Below are 19,792 nucleotides of genomic sequence, written 5' to 3'. Positions count from 1 at the left end.
CACATGAGGCTTGATGTGCCATAAGTGTAAACCACACACTGGATTTCTAAAGACTTAATATGAAAAAAAAGAATGCAAAATATTTTACTAATAATCTTTTATGCTGATTACATGTCAAAATGATAATATTTTTGGTATATTGGGTTAAACAAAATATAGTATTAAAACCGATTTCACCCTCTTCATTTTGCTTTTTTTTTTTTTAAATGTGGCTACTAGACAATTTAAAATTACACACGTAGCTCACATTTGCAGCTGTCATTAATTTATATTACATAGCCCTGGTTACCATTTCTACTCACAGTGGTCTACAGACCAATAGCTTTGGCATCTCCTGGGAGTTAGTTAGAAAGGCAAGAACTTCCCTGATGGTCCAGTGGCTAAGACTCCATTTTCCCAATGCAGGGGGCCTGGGTTCAATCCCTGGTTGAGGAACTAGATCCCACATGTTGCAACTATGACCTGGCACAGCCAAATAAATAAATATTTTTAAAAAGGAATAAGAAAGACAAGTCCTTGGGTCCTATCCCAGACCTACTACATCAAACTTTGTATTTGCACAAGCTCTCCAAATAACTGTAAGCACATTGATGTTTAGAGGCATTGCCCTAGAGTCCACTGCCTTTCTGGGGAAGAATATCAAGGCAAAGTCTTATTGTTTGGGGTTTGCATTGCATACAATTTTCAAGATGAAATTTAGATTAAAAAAATGTTTGAGTTATAGTCCTATATGTGATATATAGTTATATTTGTTTCTTCCTTGTATTTAAATTGTGGTTTTAAGAGAAACACAAAATTATAATAACTAGCTGTAATATATAGTTCAGTAGTCACTTGTGTCATTATTGAAACAAATCTCCAAAACTTTTCATCTTGAAAAATTGAACCTCTGTACCCTTTATACACCAGCTCCATTTCCACCTCTATAACCACTGTTCTGTTTTCTGTTTCACTGAGTTTGACACTGAGTTTGACTCATAGATAATCAGAGAGTATGTGTCCATCAGTAACCGCCTTATTGCACCATGTTACAGCATTTGACAGAATTTCCTTCTCTTTCTGTTTGTTTATTCTTCTATAAAAGCGATCAACCTTTAAGTGCATAACAGAGTTTACATCCACTTCTATTCTAGAATAATCTCTTATTGAGCCATGACTGGGTTTCTACAGTTGTAAGATTGAGGGAAGAAAAAACTAGATCCCTAAGGGTCTTACTTGAGCCAGTGAGCTAACCTTTGGGGGCACGTAACGTCTAGGTTGTCACGTGGCTCAAGCTGCTCCCCTTTATAGACAAGCAGATTTACTACCGCATGTACAACAGGAGGTTTGTACCTCAGAAAAACCACTTAGCCTCACCTCCTCCCCATAAGCATGTGGTAAATCATACTCCTGTCAGGATTTGTGTGCAGACACTTTAAATCTTTCCTAGAACCAGGTGAGTGATTTGCCCTGAATTTCATTTTTATTGAGCCTTTTCATTTTGCAGGCAGATTGGCCCAAGGACATTGGTATGGTCTGAGAAAGAGCAGGTGGAAAAGTCTGCTTACGAATTTTCTGAGGTTGGTCATAAAGTTACCCTTTTTAAAATAATAGTGATAGAAAGTAGATTTAAGATTTTGAGTATGAAACGAATGGTTTTAAGTAATGTGGTAAAAGAGTCAAATAGCGTATCTTATTTTATATGAGTTGGCAGTTGATGCGTTTTTGGGGTATCACTGTCATTTAAAATAGCATCATTAACTCATAGCCTTCGTAGAAAGCAATGTGTACTTTTAAGAAATTTATGATGGCAATGATTAAGACGTACAAATATATGTGCATTCATTTTCCAGACTGAATCTATGCTTAAAATTGCAGAAGATCTGGGAGGCCCATATATTTGGGGGCAGTATGACCTATTGGTCCTGCCGCCATCCTTTCCCTATGGCGGCATGGAGAACCCTTGCCTCACTTTTGTAACTCCTACTCTGCTGGTAAGTGTAAATGTTTCTTCATCTAAAGTTGAATTTGCTTCAAACATACACCTAGATAAGAAGAAACTTCAGCTCCTAATAATTTTTTTAAAGTCTTTTATTTATGTAATCTTTGTTTCTGATTTTATTGTTTCTTGTAGTTACTATCATCATATCAACTTCTAACTTGGCCATTTGGGAGAAAATAATATAGGTTCAAGGTGCTTTGGGATGCTGGGACTGGAAGGTTGTGTAATAACAGTCTATTGATGGATTGTGTATCCAGAGAAAGAAACATTTACAGTTGGCATGTAGGTTCTGGTTAAAGGCAAAACAAAACTCCATTTACCATGACTAGGGAAGAATTAGCCCATAGTATATAGCTATATTTTATATGCCTTTGTAAGCTACTTTAAATCCTTCCTAAAACCAAGTGAGTAATGGATTGGCAACTAAATAAATAAAATACACCATAGTAGACACAGGACACTACAAAATTTTCTTAAATTAGCTGTGGGTTTTAAGGAGAGAATGAAAGAAAATTAGGGTACATTAAAAAAAAGGGAAGAGGAGAAATGTTTCTGGGAAATTAGAGACAAGAATACTGGCCTCTTGGTATTGGGAAAATTCCCTAGATTAAGGAGAGAAAGAATAATGCTATTTTTTAGTCCTGCATTTTTAAAAAATTTCCTCAATACATGTTGCTTTTGAACTATTTGGAGTACAATAGCAGAAATACAGTGAACCATAAATGCCAGACTTATGTCTTGACATAGGCTGTCATTTAGCTATAGTCTGTAATTTGATTTCTGAAATACTAAGGTAATTTTCTTTATTTTTTTAGGCTGGTGACAAGTCACTCTCCAATGTAAGTTAAAATGTATTATCTTGTTGCAAGACATTACTACATTGTTGTTTTTTTTTCTGAACCCATCCAACTTTATTTTTTTAATTAATTTATTTTTTAATTGAAGGATAATTTATTTACAGAATTTTGTCGTTTTCTGTCAAACCTCAACATGTATCAGCCATATACTACGCTCTTAATTGCCTTAGATTTAAGAACATTTTATGGTTTGATCTCTTGATATATTTATGAAATATTATTTAATGGAGTGATGTATCTATTTAGTATTTTTAAAATAATGTTGAATTTCCATTTTTTAAACTCTATAATACTTTATGTTTGGCTAAATTGTGTTTTTTGTTTTTTTGCTGAACTGAATAATTCCTTGAATATCTCAGCTAATGTTAAAAAAACTGAAAATGTGGGGAAAAAATGAAATGAATTGAACAACATGGAATTGAAAAAAGTAGAATGCTTACATAATAAATTATTTTAGACTTAGATAATCACTTCCTCTATTTCCTTTAGGTTATAGCACATGAAATATCTCATAGTTGGACAGGAAATCTAGTGACCAACAAAACTTGGGATCACTTTTGGTAAGATTTATTATTATTCCTTCTTTATTGGTTCTTGATTTTATTTCTTTCCCTGCCTTCCACGTCTCTGGATTGTGTGTATATCTTTGTTATTATCTCTTTACAGGGTTTTTTTCTTTAATTCTGTAATATTCGGCACAGTGTCAGATAGAAAAGTTTTCAGCTGATGCTATTTAGTTCGTGGTGTGGTCACATTTTAACACAGGGACGCATAGAACCAGAGCCACAGCTTAACTTCCCACACTGCCACCTTCTGGGCTGGGCTTCCCATTGCTCTGAACTGAATGCAAGGAAGCCACGCAGAGCAGTCTGCTTAGAGTGGAGTATTCACACTTTACAATTGCTTTGCTCTGTAGAAACACCAAAAAGAAAAGATCTTGTTGATCACATGCCTTTTTTCCTCAGCTGTGCCAGTGTTTTTATTCTTCAATTTTTTTCAGGTTGAATGAAGGACATACCGTATACTTGGAACGCCACATTTGTGGACGACTGTTTGGTGAAAAGTTTAGACATTTTCACGCTCTGGGCGGATGGGGAGAACTCCAGAATTCGGTAAATAAGTCATACTTCTAAAAGCATCCATCCCAGGTTGTGTAAGTCAAACTCAAAGATTCAGTTTGTAAGGCAGCTTTACTTTACACTGTACTAAATGGCAATAAGAAAGTCATTTTTACCAGTGTGGGAAAGCAAGCGGATGCTGGTATTATGTTCTCTTGTTACATGTTAATCCTTATTCTGTGTATGGTGGTGTTCATGACTAGTCGGAGCTTACTGGGCTTTGCAATGAATATATTCAATGAGTTTGAATTTTATTTGGCATATTTATGTCATGTTTAAATGCTCTCTCCTGAGAGCTGAATTTGCTAACCAGGCACTGAAACATTGTTCTAGTCTAGGCAAGAAATATTACAGAATCTTACACTAGTAGCCATTCCATTAATTGATTTCCAGAAATGTGTGCTAACATATCCTATAATTACCACTCTAAATTCTCCTAAAATTTAGATTCCCCTAAAGTTATGACACTAAGTAAAGTAACCCTTCCTTACTGGCTTGTCTGCAAGGTGGTAACCAGACTTCATATTTGAACTTTTCTCTGTGTCCCACAGATAAAGACTTTTGGGGAGACCCATCCTTTCACCAAACTCGTGGTCGACCTGACGAACACAGACCCTGACGTGGCATATTCTTCAGTTCCCTATGAGAAGGGCTTTGCTTTACTCTTTTACCTTGAACAGCTTCTTGGAGGACCAGGCAAGTAGTTGGCGTTTTCTGATTTTTTTTTAAGAGTAATAAAGTTTTTAACTATTGTTTTTTCTCTGTCTTATCCTTTCAGTTCATTCTTTATGTAGCTGCTAAAGAAATCTATATCATTTTCTGACATTACCTCTCTATTTGAAACCTTGAATAGCCCCTGCATTCTGAATTGTACTGCTTCACTTCAAAGGAAAAAAAAACCTCTTCAATATTTTAAAAATTAGGAAAATAGCTTGTGCTCATTGAAAACACTTAATGTGGTATAGAAGGTTATAGGGGTGACAAGTGAGAGTCCCTCAGTTTAGTGTATATGGCTCCAGATCTTTTTCTCAGTGTAAATGAACAGACAAATAAGTACATATACTTATTTTAAATACAGAAAATGGATCATACTATATATTTGTTCTATATTTTTTTACATTTGTTTTTTAATTCAACAATGGTTCACATATATCTTTCCATAACAGAATTTACAAATCTAGCTTATGCTTTTTAATACCAATTGTGTGGAGTTTATGTAACCTTCCCCATTGATGAGCATTTAAAAGTACTCTCTTTTGGAAAAGAATATGAAAAAAAATATATGTATACACACAGATATGTATAATTGAATCACTTTGCTGTATACCTAAAACTAATACATTATAAATCAATGATACCTCAATTAAAAAAATAAAAACTTATGGTTAGATAAATAAATAACTGTACTCTCTTTTGGACTTTGACTTGATAGACTTTGAAAGCCCTTCCTCATCTGGATCCATCCTGCCTGTCCAATTTGATTTTCCTCCTCTCTAGTCATACTCGGATCATTGCTTTTAGAATTTATGTTGTGTATTCCTTTTCTGTGTCTTATGTCATCCTCTTATCTCTAATTAGGATTTCTCTTCTCCCTTCCACCAAATTACATATGTTCTTCAAGGTACAACTTAAATTCTACCTCTACTTTTGAACATTTTGACATTATTCTATCCTTGTAGCCCTCTCTGCTTTTCCTTTTCTCTGAATGTTCTCTGCTGTTTGGTACAATGTGCCAAAAAAAATATTAATTATTTATCTATTAATTGACTTTTTTTCCTTCTTTTTAAAAAACCTTAGAGGTTTTCCTAGGATTCTTAAAGGCTTATGTTGAGAAATTTTCCTACAAGAGCATAACTACTGATAACTGGAAGGATTTCTTGTATTCCCACTTTAAAGATAAGGTTGGATTTTAAGAGTTTTCTTATTTTGCATGCCTAATCTGTCTTTATTTAATAGCTATTTGTTAGGCCGATTTGAGTTGCCTGATAGTGGTACTGGCCAAGAATTTAAGACTCAGTCTTTCATTGAATGTTTTCCTATTTAAAATGTGGTCTCAACAGGATGAACTAATGTGTAGAATTTTCCTATATCAGAGCAACTTGCAATAATATGTTCAGAGATTTGTATGTGTACTTGATTTTCCTATTTATTTAAAAGAATACTGCCGATTAATATACATTTATTTCAGAGAGACTTAAAAATTATCTTGCGCATCAGTGTAGACAGAATTATACATTTGAGGACCTAAAAATCTGTTTCAGATTTTTTTTTTCAATAGAAAAGACTGTTCTGTAGTAAACTGCGTGTGCCTTCTCTTCTCAGGTTGATATTCTCAATCAAGTGGATTGGAACACCTGGCTGTACTCTCCTGGACTGCCCCCTGTAAAACCCAAGTAAATGCTTACATTCTAAAGCTTTCCTTCTCATTCTCTGAAATCCTAGAGCTCCTCAAAGTATCTGAGAGAGTTTTATGCCTTCCTTAAGCTATTACTAGTTTGTAATAAGAGTTGAGTTCTTAGGTGTTAGAACCTTAACCCTGGGGTCAAAAAAGTAATTTCCGTAATATTATAAATATAAATTAGTTAAAGTCCTTGCAGGTATTTACTGAGAGGCCTTCTCTGGTGTCTCAGTGGTAAAGAACCTGCCTGCCAATGCAGGAGATGCGGGTTTGATCCGTGGGTCGGGAAGATTCCCCTGGAGAAGGAAATGGCAACCCACTCCAGTATTCTTGCCTGGGAAATCCCATGGACAGAGGAGCCTGTCAGGCTACAGTCTATGGAGTCGCAAAGAGTCGGACCTGACACAGCAACTGTGCCTCCTTTCTGCACAAAGACGGTGAGAGATACAGAAAAGAATAAGATATTACCCTTTTCTTGAAAACCTTTGTAGTAAGAAAAATAACACAAGAGCCTTATGTTCATTATTACAACAGTTTCATAAATTACCATCCCCACTTCCAGAGGAGGTATATGAGGCTTAGCTAGAGTAAAGGGTCTTGTCAAAGGTTGCACAGGAGATAATGAGAGTTGAGATTTAAACTTTGGTTGCCATCAACCCATTATACTGCCTTTTACACAAAGCACACTCCTTAAAGCAGGGGCCTGAACCCTGGTCTTCCAAGAGTCCTGTTCAGAGATGCTGACTGTTCCGTGTTGCAGCCAGGAACTTGCTGTTCCCTCTACCTGAGTACTCTTTACCCAGTTAATTCCAGTCTCAACTCAAGAACCACTTTCTCATGGGAGCACTCCTTGACCTCTCTAACTAGGTCAAGTCTCCCATTTTGGGTTTCTCGGTGCTGTAGATCACTTCTTCCCAGTTGTTGCCACGACTGTAATCTTAAATTTATTTGTGTAATTATTAAGTCTTTCTCCTTCACTCCACTGAAGCACCAGGAGAACAGGCTTTATACCTGGGTCACTCGTTACTTTTCTTAGGACCTTGCCCTAAGAAAGGGTTGCTTTGCCTGCCTGGGCTAATCCTTATTTAATTTTTTTTTTGACATTGAGAAGGAAGTTTCAGGCACCAAGAAACAGACCAGCTGAAGATTTTTTTTTTTTTTACTGTCCTGCTGTTTCTTATGAAATCAGTACTAAGTCATGTTCTGCTGCTGCTGCTAAGTCACTTCAGTCGTGTCCGACTCTGTGCGACCCCATAGACGGCAGCCCACCCGGCTCCCCCGTCCCTGGGATTCTCCAGGCAAGAACACTGGAGTGGGTTGCCATTTCCTTCTCCAATGCATGAAAGTGAAAAGTCAAAGTGAAGTCGCTCAGTCGTGTCCAACTCTGTGACCCCCATGGACTGCAGCCTGCCAGGCTCCTCCATCCATGGGATTTTCCAGGCAAGAGTACTGGAGTAGGGTGCCATTGCCTTCTCCGAAGTCATGTTCTAATTGAAGGTAATTTACATTCTGAGCAGTCAAGGACCTCTGGTCCCACTTTGGACTCGAGGGCAGTCAAAAGGTCCTGCCCACTGCCCACAGCCTGACTACTTCATGAAAATAAACTGGCAGCTTAATTCAGAAAAGATCACTGCTGGGAACTCTCTGGTGGCACAGTGGTTAAGACTCCACGCCCTCACTGCTAAGGGCCCAGGTTCAATCCCTCGTCAGGAAATTAAAATCCCACAAGCCATGGGGCCACAAAACAAAATGCAAACAAAAAGGTCACTGCTTTGACCCTTTTATTATCTTGCCCCATGGCACAAAGTCTGAAAGCAAGTTCTGTGGTCACTTATAATCAAACTTACCTCATTTAGGCCCTGCAGGACAGGTACCCCTCTGTGTTCTAACAGAAACATTTCACATCAAGCAAGCATGACTTACAGACAAAGAGAGATGTTTTACAAGAAGTTCACACACATTACATGGTCTTTTTCATTGTTGCAAAATGCATGATTTGTTTTCCAAGCTGAGAACTCATAAACCTTAACATAAGTTGCTTTGCTTAATGATCAGGGTTCGTTAATTCTGCTTTCTTCTGAAGAGAGAGGAACAAAATCACAAGATTTTGGAGTCTCCCAAGGGTTTCACCATTATTTCCCCATCATCTAGGACAGTGCCTATCACGCAGCAGTTACTGGCAGATCTGGTGGATGATTAGATGGGTGGAACCATGGGAGGTAAAATCCACGAAGGCAAGGACCTTGTGGTGGTTGCCAGGTTGTCCTGTGTACCCGCAACTGCTCCTGCCATCAGAAAACACTGCATATGCTCAGCCCAGCCCCTTCAGCACATACTGCTGAAGCGTGTGACAGTCTCTGCTACGAGGTTTTGGCATTCTCTCCAATGCATAATCCAGTGTTGGGGCTTCCCTGGTGGTCCAGTGGTTAAGAATCCGCCTGGCAGGGCAAGGGACAGCGGTTTGACTCCACACGCCTCAGGGCAAGTAAGCCAGTCGCCACAACTACTGAACCCAAGTTCTAGAGCTTGTGCTCCACAACGAGAGAAGCCGCTACACTGAGAAGCCTGCATACTGCAGTGAGAAGACCGCACACAGCAGTGAAGAGTAGCCCATGCTCGCTACAGTGAGAGCAAGCCCTCACGTAGCAACAAAGGCCCAGCACAGACAATAATAAAAAACAAAATAATCCAGTGTTTCATGAACTTGGTATCTACTTGGATTTCTGTGTTCTTAGAGGATATCAGTCATATTTAAATCAGGTAGAAGATTTCCTATTGCCATCACTCTGGGGTTATTTTCAAAAGAACTCTGAGATTTAAGAATGTTCTATAATTTCAGAATGGCATTGATGCAAAAGCATGTGGCTTTGTATAAAATATAAGCTCTAATATTTTTTCATTGTTGCAGTTATGATATGACCCTGACAAATGCTTGCATTTCCTTGAGTCAAAGATGGATCACTGTGAGTAGTAATGTATGGTTTTTGCCTCCTTTTTGAATTGTACAAATATGTCTCTACTCAATGAAGTGGGAGAGTGGTGCTTTACTTATGAACTCATGTGCTCGGAAAGGCTATTCGTTCAGTCTGGTTTGTCCAAAATAACATATACCAGCCCCCAGTGTGTAAAGTTAAATTTGAGGGGAAAACAAATGGATGTTGATGGTATTGGTTCTGATTTTTCTTGATCTTAAAAGGGAAAGGGAAATATAGGCCTCTTAGGGGAGAGGAAATGATTTTTGGGAACGATGAATATAGGGGCCCTTAGAAGAAGAGATAGGGAGGCACAGTTTCCCCCAAAGTCTGGGACTGGAGTGTAAGAGAGGAGTAGAAAGCTCCAGGTATTAGGAGAACCAAGGGAAAGCCAGCAAAAGGAAAAGAAACCAAATCAGGAGTAAGGCAAATCAGGAAAACAGAACGGGAAACCATGACAAAGATACTCTGGTTTTAAATAAAATATGAACATAAGAAAATACAAAATTCAACAGTTTCCTGTCAGAGCAGTGGGCTGGCTGTACACATATGTACCTCCTCTGTTGGTACTTGGCCCTCCCCGTCTCGTTCTTCTCTCTACCCACCTGGCCCTGCCATGTAACCGTGACCATGAATTGTGGTTTTATCTTTTCCCTGCTCTTTATGATTTTACCACTAATAAGTATATCCTCGATAGTTTAAATTTGCATGTTTTTAAGCAAAGAATGAGATCTGTAACTTCTAATATTGACGTCAGTTTCTAAAAAGGGAAGAAGTTCTGATATTAAGGGCATTTTGAAGGGGAGGAAGCTGTAAAATAATGTTTCTATGCAAAGATGTATATGCATACATTAAATTTTCTGGAGGGATATACAAGGAACTATTAATATAGGTTTCTGAGGAGTGGGACTTAGAGACAGGGAGCAAAAGCAGAGGAATTTTTCATTTGGTCCTATTTGATTTTTTTTTCAAACCTTTGCATATATTTCTTTTTTTTTTTTTTAAATTTTATTTTATTTTTAAGCTTTACAAAATTGTATTAGTTTTGCCAAATATCAAAATGAATCCACCACAGGTATACATGTGTTCCCCATGCATATATTTCTTTTAAAAGAAACCCTAGTTTAAAATAATTTGAAACTATTTTAAAAGATTCTAAAAATACCCATTTTGATAAGCTTTATTAATATTCCTTAATCATTTCCTCAAAGATAAATCACAGTAAATCCTAAATTGAAAAGTACAGAAGCACTTTTTTTTCCTTAAACAATTTCCAAGATTTAAGCAGGGGAAAATAGAATATGTGGAGATAAAGGGAGAGATCTATTTGTGGACTTATGTGTTCCTTAGTGTGGTATTTTAAAGAATATGCAATATGATTTTTTACCCACATTGTTGAATTGGCCTGTAAATTACCTGCCGTGTATTTTGCAGTGTTTCTTTACTTTGGAAATCTACATAATGCAAATGGCAGAGGATGTCAAAAGTTTCCTCCACTCTTAACAGTCTAATTTTTCTTAAGTAATATAGATCTAGGAATCATATCAGCTCTTTAACTTACACTGATGCCATCTCAGAATGATTTATAGCTAATGCTTAATTTAATTTTTTTATAATCTTATGTATCCTTGTATTTCTCTTTCTTAACTTTTATGTCAGATAAACCAATACATTTTGTTGAGTTGTACATGAATGTAAATAATCAGGCAACATTTATTTCAGGCCAAAGATGATGATTTAAATTCATTCAGCTCAGCAGACCTAAAAGACTTCTCTTCCCATCAAGTGAATGAATTTTTAGCACAGATGCTCCAGAATGTAAGTACTAGCTCAAAATATTAGAAATTAAAATGGGCATAAAGGCATAGCATTGGAAAAGTATTAATGTAGAAACTAACAGAAAAAAATGATTTGTTAAAATTCATTTGTTTACTTAAAAACATTTGTTGATTGAATGCCTGCTATGTTTAATACAGTGTTGAATATAAAAGTATGTAAGAAAGAAATATCCCATGTCCTCAAAAAGTTTATAAGCTACTAGGAACAGTCACACATGCAAAATTTAGCAGTAAAAGGAATTTTAGGTGTCATTTGTGAAAAAAGGGAAGAAGGATTCCCTTCCAACCGGGGTAATCAGGAAGGATTTGGGGGAACTGGGGATTGATCTGAGCAGAACAGAATCAGCAGGGAGGTACAAATTCAAGTCGGACAGAGCAGAACATGACAGAGCGTGGCCGGTGTTGCAAGAGGAGGAAACTGTGGGTTTGGGAAAGAGGTTAATGGAGAGAACACAAGAAAGACTGCTGGGACCCGATGTGACAAGTCTTGAATGTCAAGCTAGAAATGTTAGATGTGATTCTAGATAGGAGCAAAGGATTTCACATTTTTAACGACGAGTCATCTGGTGGCTCAGACGGTAAAGCGTCTGCCCGCAATGCAGGAGACACGGGTTTGATTCCTGGGTTGGGAAGATCCCATGGAGAAGGAAATGGCAGTCCACTCCAGCACTCTTGCCTGGAAAATCCCATGGACGGAGGAGCCTGATAGGCTACAGTCCATGGGGTCGCAAAGAGTCAGACACGACTGAGCGACTTAACTTTCACTTTCATCTGATGCAATGGTGATTATGACGACTATTCCTCTGATGCTGGGGAGGCTGGATGGAATGAGGAATGCTGGCAGTGAAGTTAGTTGGGAGACTCGAAGGAGCCCAGGACAGGAGGGAGGGAGCTGGTGGGAAGGGAAAGAACAGGAGAAGGAGATCACAGGATGGAGCGAGGGGTTTGGGGACTCACTGGATTAGGGGTTAACAGGAAGAAGTCCAAGCAGATTTGAAGGTTTCAAAGCCAGGGGATTAAATGAATATGCACAGCTGAGAGGAGATGCTGTATGTTGAGTGGGACACAGTGAGGTCTTTCTTATTGTAAGACAGGTCCTTAGACCTAAGAACTTAGGTCTAAGGACCTTGAGAGGGATGGAGACTTTTGAACAGAATTTCCTGTGGAATTGATACAAGATGAGGAATAGCATTTTACAGCAACAGGGGCTTTAGAGTATTTTTTAGTGCATGAAGCCGTCATCACACACTTCTGTAGCCCCTCCTGCCCTGTCTCCTGGAACTGCGAAAAGAGAAATGATGGGGTGACTGGGGAGCAGGCACATCAAACACTGGAGAGGAAGGGCACTGAGGACGAGACCATAACCAGCTGGCCAGCCTGGCTTGACTTGGAGCTGAGTTGAACTGAAACGATTTGGGAAGGGTCTCGCAGTCAGTGAGAGCAGAGATGGTTAATGAGTGGGAGTGAGGTTCTGTAAGAAAAAGTCGTGGCTGGAGCAGAGAGTTACCGACTACCTCGTGGTTCCTCAGCCTGCATCATGCAGGCACCACAGACTCTCCGCTTGACCAAACTGAACTCTTCTTTCTCTCCTTCACCCAAACTTGTTCTCCCTTTAGGGCGGGTTAACCTGGGCACAGGGGCTTCCTAGATGGCACAGTGGTAAAGAATCCACCTGCCAGTGCAGGACATGGAAGAGATGTGGGTTCGATCCCTGGGTTGGGAAGATTCCCTGGAGTAGGAAAGGGCAACCCGTTCCAGTATTCTTGCCTGGAAAATTCCACAGACAGAGGAGCCCAGTGGGCTATAGTCTGTGAGGTTGCAAAGAGTCAGACATGACTGAGCACTCTCTCATACACACAACTTGGTCACAAGAGTTGATGAACCCCCTGAAACTGTACACATAAGTTCGTGTTTATATATGTACTTTCCCCTTAAGGAAAGGGTACATATTAGTCATCAGATTCTGAAAAGGGTCTGTAAGATAAAAATTTTAAAACTGCTATTTTGTAGGGATATAGATAATTTAAAAGGGATTTCAGAGGAAACATACAAAGATAACACTGGGGGAACTCAGTGAGGGAAAAAAATTAACTGTGATTGAATATGGAGAATAGAATAAATTTAAGATATGTAAAGTATAAGGAAGAACTTGAAAGATTCTGGAAAGGGTCTGAAAGTTAGTATTTATACACATCCAAAAGTCTCAAGAGAGTACTTCTCATTTAATTCTCCATGTATCTTGCAAATTAAATTAACCCTTGGCTCATAGTGCTTCCCTGGTGGCTCAGACGGTAAAGGATCTGCCTGCAGTGCAGGAGACCTGGGTGAGGAAGATCCCCTGGAGAAGGAAATGGCTACCCACTCCAGTATTCTTGCCTGGAGAAATCTATGGAGGCTGGTGGGCTGTAGTCCGTGCGGTCGCAAAGAGCTGGACACGACTGAGTGACTAACACTTTGCCTCCTAGCAGGACATCCATATTCAGAATAAGTTTGCACAAAATTTATCTTAGTGTGCATTTGTTTATTTTTATCTAACTAATTGCTATATTATACACTTGAGGATTTTAATCTGGCTAAGAATTTCTCTCCCACTCCTTTCTTCCAAGGAATCCTGTTGAAATGATACATTATACTTCTTTATTTTGCTCTAGGCACCTCTTCCATTGGGGCACATAAAGCGAATGCAAGAGGTGTACAACTTCAATGCCATTAACAATTCTGAAATACGATTCAGGTACATCATTTTAACTTGTCTCTGTGGAAGAAAGTGGAAAACTAGTTTAACAGATAGAGAAAGGGGAAGCAGCATGTGAGACATACTTGAGTCTCGAGAAAACCTTGTTAAATTCACTGCATCTATATACAGAGTTATAGTGGTCTTTAAGGAATAGTTGCAGTGTCTGTAATATGATCATATTAGTTTTTGTTAGAATACTCTGTAAGCTTTTCTTGCCTTTAAAAAAATTAGAATTAAGGATCCAGTGGTAAATCAGCACTCTTCCACAACTAACCAAATGGGCTCTGAAATGGGAACAGTCAGAAATCTTTGATTCTGTCCATCTTTCTTAGTTTAAATTTGGTAGTATAAGCCTGAATCAAAGTTTAATTCCTTCAGAAATTGCATATGTTAGGCCCATGAGCACCTACATAATCCAAATTCTAAAACATGATATTCATGATTCAAACATGATTCAAGAACACACTTTTCTTCCTCCTCTTCTCCAATTATTGAACGATATATATAAGGATTTGAGATTCTCAGAATAAGGACATAATATAAAGTGGTGTGCAGTGCAGCTATAATGGGATTATTTGTCATTACAGAAGTTTTCAGATGTGCCTGTCATATCCTGTTCCCACCTCATTTCCCACCCCATACCACCTAAAATCCTCCTTTTAGATGGTTACGACTCTGCATTCAATCGAAATGGGAGGAAGCAATTCCTTTGGCTCTAAAAATGGCAACTGAACAAGGAAGGATGAAGTTTACACGGCCCTTATTCAAGTAAGAACCGAGTCTCCCTGTGCTTTGACTTTACATTAAGAATGGGAAAGAAAAATCTTAAACAGATATTTTTGTTGTTGCTATAATACTTTGTAAAGTGCAATCTAAAAATAATATTTTAAAATTTGTTAAAGATTATAGATATAATTTTGGAATAGGAGTTAACACTTCTAAATGTTTTAAATTTGAGATGATTTCGTTAGCTTTTTAAGAAGATTATCTGTTATGGGCCAGCCAAATAGGATTAGATGCTGCTGAAAAGGAAATAAATTGAAGGCAATCTTATATACACAGGAAGATCTTTAAAATCAAGTAGAAGATCATTGGTGAGTAGGGAAGCACAAGAAAAAAGTGTCTGAAGTTAAATGCAAGAAGGATCAAGCAGGTAAAGCCAAACCTGTTTAATTCAAATGTTGCAATTAGGTAGAAGAGTAGGTTGCTTGACATTTAATAAAGGAATGCTTGGTAAAATTGAAAAAAGTTGTTATCGTGGCCACAAGATACAATTTAAAAATACCTCAGTGAAATTATTTTGACTATGAATTTGACAGGAATTCTGAAAAAATATAACCTGGCATACTTATTATTAATCTGTTTGCTCTGCAAGCCATAATAAAATTTGCCAAAACAAGTCAACAAGTCAGTATCTTTTTTTTTTTTCTCAACGCAGGGACCTTGCTGCCTTTGACAAATCCCATGATCAAGCCATCCGTACCTACAAGGAGCACAAGGCATCCATGCACCCTGTGACTGCCATGCTTGTGGGGAAAGATTTAAAAGTGGATTAAGGACCTACCCATTGCTGATGTCAGATATTTCTCTTTTTAAAATCAAATTCATAAAAAAATACAACGCTTCAGCTCACATTGTAACTAAAAATGTCTTTTTAGTTTTGGCTTTTTATTGTTTTGTCAGTGATTTTTTTTTTCATAAATAAAGCTGAGCTACCTCCCCCTGCTGCAGCCCTGGTGGCGTGTTCTTTGTACAGTGAATTTTAGCAAAGCTTAACCTTTTGATTTATAAATGTCAGGTTTTTCAATTATTTCATATTCATTTTCTCCCTATATGAAGCAACTTAGCAGCAGCAGCAGCAGCATGGTCACAAGATAGACATGTCAACATATTATTATTTACCTCTTTTTTAAGCTCTCTAATTTGAGTCTTCTGCACACCAAAAATTCAGCATAATTAAGATTTTTCTTTTTAAATAAACTTACACATGAATACTTGGTTAGATTTGCTCATCACCCAGCTGGTGGACATAGGATCAACTCCCTTACCAAAAGTGTATAAACTGGGGGGAGCACTCTGCTCCCCATACCTGGATCCCCTGCTGGCCTGTTCTCCTGTCAGGGTCAGATGGTCAACCTGAATACCCTGCTTCTTCCCTCAGGTATACCTGACAATCTATTCAACCTGCCTCATCTCCTTAGTGATCAGCAAACATTCTCCACCAACAAACAGCATACAACACAGAGGAAGAAAGAATTAAAAACAATACAACAACTTGATCCAAGTGAGAGAGTAACAACGTACCCCCATGAATGTAATGAAGTGCCCTAGGGTGCCTCAGCACAGAGCTTGGAAACCACTGTTCCATTAGTTAGGATGCTTTGATCGTAAGTGATAGCAACCCCGATGACTAGAGTTCAGAAAGAGAAAAGGATTATTTTAAGAACACAGGTTAAGGGGAGGTTATCAGCATCTGAGGACGGACAGAAGGGCTCTGACACCAGGACAGGAGAGACATCAATACTCTTATCTTCCATTTCTATTTGCAAACAGTTGGACACGACTGAGTGACTGAACTGAACTGGCCCACCTTGTATAGTCTGGCCACCCCTAACTTTACTGTTGCAGATAGTTCTTACCATGTGGAGAGACTGTCCTAATTCAAAATTCCCATAGGTGAGACTCTGACCCAGCTTTGATCCACCCATGGCCAAGTAAACTCTAGCAAAGAGGAATGGTATCTTGAAGGATAAATGTGGTTGGGGTATATCATCGTTAAATACCCTCCAAAAGTGCTAATGTAGTAAAAAGAGGGGGAAGGTCTTAAATTGAAGCAAACACCTTGACCCTTCTTGTAGTCCTCAGACTTCCCTGCTTTCACTGTCCCAAACAGTTCTCTCCCTTTGGGCATGTTTCTACACTGCAGTGCAATTCTGTTTTTCAAGCTTCTGCTCTCACTCATCTCCATGCCGGGACTATCAGAGGACAGAGTTCAGCTCAAATTCATGGGATATAATCACATTCTATGTGATTGTGTGCATGCTCAGTCACTCAGCTGTGTTTGACTCTTTGCAACACCATGGACTATAGCCTGCCAGGCTCCTCTGTCCATGGGATTCTCCAGGCAGGAATACTGGAGTTGCCATTTCCTCCTCCAAGGGGTCTTCCCAACCCCAGGGGTAGAACATGCATCTCCTGCCTGCTTTGGCAGGCAGATTCTTTACCATTGGGCCACCTGGGAAGCCCTAAGTGATTGGACTTGAGCAAATCCATGGACACAGGTGATGCTTTAGGAGTCTTCCCTTGATCTATAAGCATACCCCATACTTTAAGCTAATGTCATTGATTAGTGATACTCAACATGAATTGGGGCCAGGGATACATGAGGGTGGTCTTGAAGGACGGGATGGAGGAGGTAGAGGGCGCTAAAGACAAATGTTCATAGGGATTTACCTGGAGCCAGTTCAGTGGCAGCTATGCTTATTCAGCTAATACACTTACTCAGCTCAATGTACATTTAACTCAGCTAATAAGTATATGGCAATCCACTCCAGTATTCTTGCCTGGAGAATCCCAGGGACAGAGGAGCCTGGTGGGCTGCCGTCTATGGGGTCGCACAGAGTTGGACATGACTGAAGCCACTTAGCAGCAGCGGCAGCAATAAGTGTATGTAGAATGTCTTTGTACTCAGCAAATACACTTACTCAGCTCAACATACCCTTACTCAGCTAATAAGTGTACGTTGAATGTCTTTGTGCCAGGCTAGGTTCACACATAATTTCTGAGTGAACAAAAATAAGTAATTTCTGCTGCTACTGCTGCTAAGTCGCTTCAGTCGTGTCCAACTCTGTGCGACCCCATAGACGGCAGCCCACCAGGCTCCCCTGTCCCTGGGATTCTCCAGGCAAGAACACTGGAGTGGGTTGCCATTTCCTTCTCCAATGCATGAAAATGAAAAGTGAAAGTGAAGTCACTTAGTCGTGTCCGACTGTGTGTGTGGAGAAAAGAGAATCATCCAACGTGGGAATGTACATTGGTGTAGCCACTGTGGAGAACAGTATGGAGGCTCCTCAGAAAACTAAGAACTTCCACATGATCCTGCAATCCCACTCCTGGGTATATATCCAGACAAAACTATTCAAAAAATACATGCACCCCTGTGTTCACAGCAGCACTGTTCACAGTAGCCAAGACATGGAAACAATCTGATGTCCATCGACAGATGAAAAGATAAAGATGTGTACATATATACAGGCACTTCCCTGCTGGCTCAGTCGGTAAAGAATCTGCCTACAGTGCAGGAGACATGGGTTTGATCCCTGGGTTGGGAAGATCCCCTGGAGAAGGGAACGGCCACCCACTCCAGTATTCTTGCCTGGAGAATTCCATGGACAGAGGAGCCTGGCAGGCTACAGTCCATGGGATCACAAAAAGTCAGACACAACTGAGCAAACTTTCACTTTCTTTCTTTCACACATATATATATAGTAGAATACTACTTAGCCATAAAAAAGAACAAAATAATGCCATTTGCAACAGGAGGGATGCACCTAGAGATTATCATACTAAGTGAAGTAAGTCCAAAAGAGAAAGATGAATACTATATTATGTCACTTACATGTGGAATCTAAAATATGATACAAATGAACCTATCCATGAAACAAACAGAATCACAGACATAGAGTATAGACTGGTGGTTGCTACTGGGGAGGTGGCTGGGGGAGAGAGGGAGTGGGGGGCTGTGGTTGGCAGATGTAAGCTGTTACATATAGTATGGATAAACAAGGTCCTCATGTATAGCACAGGGAACTATAGTCAATATAATGTGATAAACCATAATGGAAAAGACTATTTTAAAAAGAAGGTATATATGTATATACAACTGAATCATGGTTGCTGTACAGCGATAATTAACACTGTAAATCAACTATCCTTCAATGAAAAAAAAATAACTTCTTTATAATGGTAAAGAAGAAGGAAAGCAGCCTAGAAAAGGGCCATTTACCCCCACTGAAGGTTTTAGGAGAAGGAAATGTTAACCCACTCCAGTGGTCTTGCCTGGAGAATCCCAGGGATGGAGGGGCTGCCGTCTATGGGGTCGCACAGAGTCGGACATGACTGAAGCGACTTAGCAGCAGCAGTTTAGCAGAAGGGTTTAGAGGATGCTTCCTGGAGAAGAGAAGGCCTAAAATGAGATTGAAGAAATAATATCTATTCCAGTACTCTTGCCTGGAAAATCCCATGGACAGAGGAGCCTGGTGGGCTGCCGTCTATGGGGTTGCACAGAGTCGGACACGACTGAAGCGACTTAGCAGCAGCAGCAGCAGCAGCAGCCAAGCAAAGAAAGATCACTCATGATGCAATGAAGATCTCGTGTGCCTCAGATAAGACACAATGCAGCCAAATATTTTTTAATATATTGTTTTAAAAAACTTTTTAAAAGTCTCAATGATAGTCATCACAATTTTGTAGCATTTCCATTGTACCAGGTGCTGCTCTAAGAGCTTTACATGTATAAACTCATTTAGTCCTCCCAAAAGCCCTTTGAAATAGGCACTACTATCATCTTCATTTTGTAGGTGAAGAAACTGAGGCCCAGAGAAGTCAAGTAACTTGCCCAGAGGTCACACAGTCAGGAAATGGCGGGGCCAGGATTTGAGCATGGGTAGGGATTCCCAGGTGGCGCTGGTGGTAAAGAACCTGCCTGACAATATAGGAAATGTGAGACCCAGGTTCTATCCCTGGGTTGGGAAGATCCCCTGGAGTAGGAAATGGCAATGCACTCCAGTATTCTTGCCTGAAGAATCCCATGGACAGAGGAGCCTGGTGGGCTCCATGGGGTCACAAAGAGTCAGACACAGTCACAGCAACTTAGCACATACAAGGCATAG

General features: G+C 39.3%; 1 protein-coding gene across 2 annotated transcripts in view; it reads left to right on the top strand.

Annotated features, from left to right (window-relative positions):
* Nucleotides 1-15,631, top strand: part of LTA4H (leukotriene A4 hydrolase) — a 30,491-nt gene extending 14,860 nt beyond the window's left edge. Inside the window, exons 7-19 of one of the 2 annotated variants that reach the window (XR_015163940.1) lie at nucleotides 1,487-1,559; nucleotides 1,833-1,973; nucleotides 2,797-2,820; nucleotides 3,328-3,398; nucleotides 3,839-3,950; nucleotides 4,508-4,652; nucleotides 5,754-5,857; nucleotides 6,279-6,349; nucleotides 9,263-9,317; nucleotides 11,049-11,144; nucleotides 13,816-13,898; nucleotides 14,489-14,669; nucleotides 15,340-15,631. Coding sequence is in view for 1 of the 2 variants with exons in the window: in XM_086400790.1 (XP_086256916.1) it covers nucleotides 1,487-1,559; nucleotides 1,833-1,973; nucleotides 2,797-2,820; nucleotides 3,328-3,398; nucleotides 3,839-3,950; nucleotides 4,508-4,652; nucleotides 5,754-5,857; nucleotides 6,279-6,349; nucleotides 9,263-9,317; nucleotides 11,049-11,144; nucleotides 13,816-13,898; nucleotides 14,565-14,669; nucleotides 15,340-15,457 (1,198 nt within the window). In the remaining variant the exon portion in view is untranslated. The remainder of the gene's footprint in view (nucleotides 1-1,486; nucleotides 1,560-1,832; nucleotides 1,974-2,796; nucleotides 2,821-3,327; nucleotides 3,399-3,838; nucleotides 3,951-4,507; nucleotides 4,653-5,753; nucleotides 5,858-6,278; nucleotides 6,350-9,262; nucleotides 9,318-11,048; nucleotides 11,145-13,815; nucleotides 13,899-14,488; nucleotides 14,670-15,339) is intronic. The other variant, XM_086400790.1, reaches the window with a different exon arrangement.
* Nucleotides 15,632-19,792: the final 4,161 nt, after the last annotated feature.

Source organism: Bos grunniens, chromosome 5 (assembly GCF_055505025.1).
Source record: "Bos grunniens cultivar Pamir isolate PY7600 chromosome 5, Bosgru_T2T1.0, whole genome shotgun sequence".
NCBI classification, from domain to species: domain Eukaryota; kingdom Metazoa; phylum Chordata; class Mammalia; order Artiodactyla; family Bovidae; genus Bos; species Bos grunniens.
Note: the sequence above shows the minus strand (reverse complement) of the source record. Positions and strands in the feature narration are given on the sequence as shown.